Source organism: Callorhinus ursinus, unplaced genomic scaffold, assembly GCF_003265705.2.
Source record: "Callorhinus ursinus isolate GAN/ISIS: 27379988/994484 unplaced genomic scaffold, GSC_fseal_2.0 scaffold33, whole genome shotgun sequence".
NCBI lineage: Eukaryota > Metazoa > Chordata > Mammalia > Carnivora > Otariidae > Callorhinus > Callorhinus ursinus.
In genome coordinates, this window is record NW_027397095.1 from 14,083,793 (window position 1) to 14,090,947 (window position 7,155).

Below are 7,155 nucleotides of genomic sequence, written 5' to 3' on the forward strand. Positions count from 1 at the left end.
TGAAAGCACTCGATTTCGCCATCCAATTATTCAGAAGTGTAATTTGAACATTTTCACCCATGAGCCCAGAGATTTTTGTTACTGAGTCACCACACTCTGTGTCAGATTCACTGACTAATGAACTTGTTTTGGTGTTACCTGATGGATAAAGTTTAACCAGCCAGGAAAAAAAGCCTCTTTGGACACACCGTATATTAACTGACCTGGCGTTGTGTGTGAGTCACACCAGCAGGAACGGGTTCTTGTTTTTAAGATCAGAAAGAACTAAATTTGTTTTCTAGCTCTAACCTGCTGCCTTCCTGGCCTGGGGTATTTGTTAACTCAATCCCTGGGGCAGCCTCGCAGCCTGCTTGCAGGAATTAGGAGATTCCTTTGTTGTTGTTGTTGTTTTTAACATTATTTTTAAAGATTTTATTTATGTATTTGCCAGAGAGAGACACAGCGAGAGAGGGAACACAAGCAGGGGGAGTGGGAGAGGGAGAAGCAGGCTTCCCGCCGAGCAGGGAGCCTGATGCGGGGCTCGATCCCAGGACCCCGGGATCATGACCCGAGCCGAAGGCAGATGCTTAACGACTGAGCCACCCAGGCGCCCCAGGAGATTCCTTTGTTTGGACCCCACTGACACTAAACTATAAATACCCCCCGTTAGGATGTGTAGTGGAAGTTCCTCCCAGACCAGGCTCTCTCTCCTAGTGGTCTCACATGGACTGATCCCCCCCCCCCGCCCAGCCCCGCTCCAGGCAGAAGACCCTACGTAGGGAGACATGTCTCTGCAGAGGTTAAGAAAGAGTACCGGTGTTTCAGGGGTCCCTAGCCTCCCGCCCTCCCCCTCCCCCGCCCCCACTCTTCCTCATTTCCTTTGATCGCTTACCCTTCATCGTTTGTGTCAACTCATAATATTGGATTTCTCCTCAAGCTCACTCCATCTTCATCAGCTCTTACTATTTTACAGTTAACTCTGCTGTTTGCTGCATGCTGCATGAGACCCAGGTCCTGGTAAGCTTTATTAACTCGAAATAGAACTGGCGGTGGCTTCTAGAACACATCTCCCCAAATCCTGCTCCCCACCCAACACACATACCTAGTCACGAAAGAAGCTGCTTCACTGTCCTAGCTCTTGCAAATGACAGTATTAAGAAGCAGTTTGTTGCAGTCTCAAGTGTACATGTGGAATGTTTGCCTGTGTGGTGACAAGTGGAGTGTTTTCGGACTTGCCATTGGAACAGTTGAGTAGCATAGGTGGATCCTGTGATCAGTCACTGAGGTGTCACTTTGGCCATTCTTTTTTTCTCAAAAGTGCCCTTATCATTGCTTTCAAAATTAACTAACGGGTAATGATGAGGGAAATCACTGGGCTCGCTAGTGTGTCCTGTAATGTCACAGTTGGCGTTGACCCCCAGGTTCGGGAATGTTCCAAGTCAACGGAAACTTGCTTCTCTGTTTCCCTCTGGTGGCTGTTTTTTATCTGAGGGGTTCAAGTTCTCAAATTTCCTTTGGCTGTGTGCCCCCCCCAGAAAAAAAAACTACAATAAAAGTGGAAGAAAATGAAGAGATTTCAAATATTATAGAGATTTCCTTACATTTCATTCCATAAAGGTCAGCTTCATGAACACCTTTGATAAGAAAGTAAGCAGGTAACCTTTGGTAGCATGGATTCCTGAGGGCTATTATGTCTATGGAGTGAATAATGCAGTCCTTGGCATCATGTAGTTTAAGGGTTGTTTATAGCAATGATTAAGCCCCTTCTACCTATTCTTCCTAGACTCAGTGAGTAGGGAGGGGACATAAGTATGTTTCACATAATTAAGCTTATTGCTGTTTTTTAAACTTTACCATAGAAACTTCCAAACAGGAACAAGAGAGAAGAAGAGTATAATGCAGCCCCATGTGCTCAAAACCCAGCCCCCAGACAACTCTCAACATATGGCCAATGCCATCTCATCTGTTATCCCAAACCTGCTGGATTATTGTAAAGCAAAAGCCGTATCATTTCATCTGTAAATACTGTAGCAGGTATCCCTAAGAGATAAATGACTCTTAAAAAACCCGTAACCACAACACCACCATTACCACACCTACAAAATGAACAATTCGTTAACATCACATCTCTCGTCAATGTTCCGAATACCCCGGGTGTCTCATAAATGCCTTTTACATTTGCTTTGTTTGGATCAGGGAATATACAATATAGAGAAGGCTTCTCCCCATTCACCACTGTAGTTTATGATTTAAATGGAGAGCCTGCTGATAGTTGCCAAACTGATTGCTGCAGCTGTTGTTCTGGGGACTTCGGGCAGCCGGCAAAACAGCCTACTTTCCAGCAAATCTCCAAGAGGAAGTCCACAGAGGCTTCTGAAACGTAAGGCCCCTGAAATTGGGCCAAAGGAAACAACCCTAAAAGAACAATGCAACAATTGATTGTTTCACTTAAAGGCAAGTCTTGGAGCCCCTGTTAGTTGACAGGAATTAAACTGCAGATCTCTACTTGGGAAGACCTTGAACTCCTAGAGCGTCTGTCCACCACCGTGGCTCTCGTGCCTTTAGCAGAGTGTCCGACGCCTTTAGGGGCTCCGTTCATTTGTTCCCCCGTTTTCAATGAGGACCACAGGAAAGATGAATCCTGGTGGGTTCGATTTCAGTTGACTCCGGTTAGTGCACACGGCCTGACACAATCTGGTTCAGGTTTCCCTGAGTAAATCATTGTTAGTAGCCATTACGAAAATGATTTCTGGCAAAACTATAATTAAAGCCATGCTGTACAAGTGAGAGGCAATTGGCAACCAGTGGGAACAGCCCACCCCAACCCCGAGTAGATTGGCTTTTCCTGGCAGGCTTCTCCCCAGCAGACCACAAGAGCGGTTCCAAACCAAATAAGGGAGGGAGGCCTTGGCTCCAGGGGATCTGAAAGCCACAAAGGCAGCCTGTCCCCTCCCCAAAGCCCTCATTCCAAGGGCAGATCACAAAGGCCACCCCTCACGAACTGGAGTTGCGGGCAGAGGGAGGCTCGCTCTTCCTCACTGGTTTTGAAATTGCTGGAGGCGCTAGGGGCCACTCTCTGCAATTGTTTAAGAGAAATTCCTCTGGGACCCCTAGCAGTTGCCAGTACTGTATCTCAATGGTTACTGGCCCCTTGGCCCGTGGGGGGGGGGGGGGGGGGGGGGGTGTGTGTGTGCACAGTATGCGGACAGGATACACGTATCAAAATGTGTCCGCCTTCCCACGCAGCCCAGAACATAGGCCGTCGCCATGTTGTTTAGGTCTCTCTTCCGCTGGGAAGTAGACAAAGACTAGAATAAGGGGTGAGCGTTCGTGTGGCATTTTAATACTCTCCAATATTTTTAACGCGTTTCTCCAGACGACATATTATTTTCACCTTACAACAATCCTGTGAGGTAGAGAAGAAAGGAATAATCTTCAGTTTGCCAGATGAGCGGATGGAGGAGTGGGGGATTTCAGAGACTTACCAAGGCTCACACAGTGAGTTAGTGGCAGAGCTGGAAAAGGAATGCAGAGCTCCTAATTCCTGACATAAATGGCTATGAGAGAGAGAGAGAGTAGAGGTGCGTGTGTGGAGAGCTGTGTGGATGTATTCGCTCTGAGGACGGGACTGTACAAACATACTCCCATATGCATGTGCTTGTAACAGCCCTCCCAGACATCTAATAACAGCCTTGATTTAGTGAGATAAATGTATACCCGTAATAGATAGCCGTAGTTCAGGTTTTCAGGTAACCGTGGTCTGGATCCTACTGCAGACCCCTCAACCATCTCCAGATACTTCTGAAACAATCTTGCCCCAGGGTACCAGTTAGCTGACTGGGGCTGCTCAAGTCGACCTGAGGAGAAACCTCCACCTCCTCTGCTTTCCCTATGGGACAAGGCAGTCCATGGCGGAGAGCCTGGCGCTCTACCCAGCGGCCTGAGGCCCCCTGGAGATTTGCTGACCGGACTCCCGTACGGTGTCTGGGTGGCAAGGGGGCGTTAGGGCCTAGTCATTAGAAAGAGAGAAAGTATTCTTGTGGCTGGTGATAATTATTTTGCTTAGCTAATGCCACGCTCCTGCCACTCAGAGGGGTGTGGGGGTGCGTGAGAGAGAAAGCATGTTCCCAGGAGCCAATGCAGTAAGACCTTATTCTAACATAGCTATATTCTAATTTATCCACGAGTCATCACGACAATTTTCTTCTAACCTTTTTGTTGTTGTTGTTGTTATACATTAATCCATCCATTCATTAACCCAACTTCTCTTTTCATTTTCAGTTTGGGCTTCCTGTAGACACCCTTTTCCTGCGCAACAGAGCTGGGCCTCCCCTTCTCTAATTCCCCCTTAACACGCCTGAGGGGACACACAACCCATGCCCTCCCCTCTCTTCCTGCCAAAGTTTATAGAAGCCTGGGAGTCTGAGGATGGTGTCTGGCCTCTGGTCAAGAAGCCAGCAGTCACGTGGCTCGGAAATGGCGATGCCTCCTGCATCCCAGTCAATTCCGCCGACCCACCCCCGCCCCCCACTCTCGTCTGCTATTCTCCACCACCAGCTTCCCTGTCCGAATTCTGACTGCTGCTTGTTTCCCTGAAGTATTTGCCTCCACCGTGCCTGGGTAAATGCCAGTTAGTCCCGGTTAGTCCCCATGCACTGGGCTTCCCTGGCCCCCCCCAACCCCCAACAGCAGCCATGGCCCCTTCTGGGAGGGCTCCAAAAGGAGATCCTCTGGTGCCTTTTTCTTCTGGCCTCTCAGCCCAGCCCTTTCCTGTTTTGAGTTGCTCCAAGTAAGTGCACTCAGGTTGTGTTAAAAATCCAGAACGAGTTTATTGACATCAAGCGCTTTCCAGAAAACATGACTGCTGAAGAAAATAGCATAAATTTCTGCTCTCTATAATTCTGGGTACCCCACAAATGCAGAAGGGAGAATAAACCTGAATGTTATTACCAGCCTAGTGTCTTCAATGATAGACTTCTGGAATTCTTCTGAGGTGTCTCAGTATCTCTGTAATCTCCCTAGGGCTCCACACCATCCCACTCAGGCAGGCCCAGTCGCAGGTTCATGCTGGAAACTGCCAAACTGCGTGGCCAAAGAAGCAATGTTTTCAGCTTTGCTCTGATGAGTCTTCCAGTCCGTTTATTTGGTGCAGGGCATGAGTTTTAATCTGTATTTTGCATGTGTCCCCCCATAAGAAGAGGTGAGACCATCAGCTGGGGAGGAGAGAAGAGGTGTTGTGTCTCGGAAGGCCCCTGACTTTATCTCCAGTCTAACAGTGTGATATTTAAAACATATTCCAGCCCCAATTTTTATAACGGGCCCATCTGATAGTGGCTTTGGGAACCCCTTTGAAGTAGAGAGCCCTCCACTGTCAGGGTCACCAGGTACAGCGGCCTTTGGTGTTCGGCCAGGGAGAGAGAGAGAGAGAGAGAGAGAGAGAGCTGAAGGTCACGTGGCAATGATCTGTGGCTAACGCGCCGTTTCTCTGCCCTTCCTTTGCAGTAATCCATGGCTGTGTACTGAATAGTATTCCCCGCTACAGCTGGACTGGACTCCATTTAGCCTTTTAAGCCAAGGTTCCTATTTTAACTGACAGCTTTCCTTTGTTGGGGGGGCGCCAGGCAGCAGCCCCCACCCCTGCCCCTGCCATGTACTTCCACTTTGAGTCCCACCTCTTCTTCTGAGTTCTGCCTCCAGAGTCCCCTGGCACTGATCATGAGATTCTTCTTCTTTACTTTTTTTTTTTTTGAGGTTTTTTTATTTTTGATCAGTTATATTTTTCCCCCAAACACACAGTTAAACCAGGCTATGCCAAATTTTCAGGGCTTTTTGAGGTGTTGAGAATGGGGAGGAGCTTTCCTCTCTTCCCTACAAGATCATAAATAATAGGAAGCGAAAAGTAGAAGAAACAAGAAGCGAACCTACACACACATTTTCCATGTTCTTGTCGGCAGAGCGAGAGCACAGTTTTGATGTGTGCTGTTGGCTGAGTCACTGGTTATTGACCAGAGGCAAGTATGAAGTATACACTAGTTTCTTGAGAAAAATCCAAGTCTCATAGGGCAGCGTTTTAGGAGACCCCATGCTTGGAGGTTCAAAGCAAAACAAACAAAAACTGGATACTCCGCCAGGAGCTCAGAGAGATCCTAAATTAGGGCTGCCGAGTCTCCTTGGGAAAGGCATCTCGTTTGCAGCTTTGATGTCTCAGTGTCCAGTTTTACGACTCTTTCCCAAGAATCTCAGACTGAAACAACCAGCCGGTCACCATTTCCCCCGGGGTTATCATTTGCCTCACAAATGGGGGGGCTCTCATTTGCATTTGTTTATACATTAACTCCTTGAGGCCTGAGGAGCTCTGAAAACTTCAAAAAGTAGTAGACCGCCAGCCAGCCCTGGGGAGAACTTCCAGGACTAGGCGGGAATGTCGGGGCCAGGGAGGAATTTTGGTCCGTCTACCAGATACGACCCAAAGGAAGTGGAGACCCGGAGAAGTCGAGGGACTGGCGCTGCTGTCCCAGGGCTGTTTTGCAGCAGAAGCCAGGCGAAATTCAATGTCTCCTGACCCCGGCTCCCTGTCACAAATGGATTCAACCTGCTCCTCTATGTTGCTGGAGACCAAGGTCTTTTGATGTCCAGAGAAAACGAACAGTTAGCATTATTACAGGGCCTTTGAGGGTTCCCCCTGCCCCCACAGAAAACTACCTGAGGATGGAGTGGGTAGGGGCAGGCAAAGCAGAGGACTCCAGGCCAGCTCCCGAGCTGAGTGTTTCTGCTGACAGTGCCTGTTGGCCGGTCAGCTTTCCTGGAAGTCTGGACTGGGGCCCAGGCACACGAGTGTTGAACAGGTGCCTTACAAGATCCTTGTCATCAAGGAAGTTTGGTAAACAAAACAAAAAAAAATCTAACCTGCGAGGGAACAGAAGGCCTTTGGAAAGTTAGCAAAAAGGATTAAAATAGTTATTTTACTGGATAGCTTTTCTCACTGCAGACAGATTTTTTTTCCCTTCAGTGAAGAGGCTTTGTAATTAATACAATTGTTACTATTGTTTTTTTTAAATAACCCTAAGTACTCTGTTACCTTCTGGTGAAACAAATCCAGTCATTAGAAATGGTCTGCGCTTTTATTTTCCCAGACTGGGATGGAATGGCTTTCTTGAAAAATCCCCACATGTGATC

The 7,155-nt window shown here is 47.9% G+C and overlaps 1 protein-coding gene across 6 annotated transcripts in view; it reads left to right on the forward strand.

Annotated features, from left to right (window-relative positions):
* The window catches only part of SEPTIN6 (septin 6), a 66,142-nt gene that overhangs the window by 57,594 nt on the left and 1,393 nt on the right, over window positions 1-7,155 (forward strand). For 3 of the 6 annotated variants that reach the window (XM_025852650.2, XM_073879226.1, XM_073879230.1), the window contains one exon: window positions 5,482-7,155. This exon is cut by the window's right edge and continues 202 nt beyond it. The exons of 1 other annotated variant lie outside the window; for it this stretch is intronic. In XM_025852650.2, coding sequence (XP_025708435.1) covers window positions 5,482-5,506 — 25 coding nt within the window. In that variant the 3' untranslated portion in view covers window positions 5,507-7,155. Of the gene's footprint in view, window positions 1-952; window positions 997-4,260; window positions 4,932-5,481 lie in introns of those variants that run through there. 2 more of the 6 variants (XM_073879229.1, XM_073879227.1) reach the window with 2 other exon arrangements.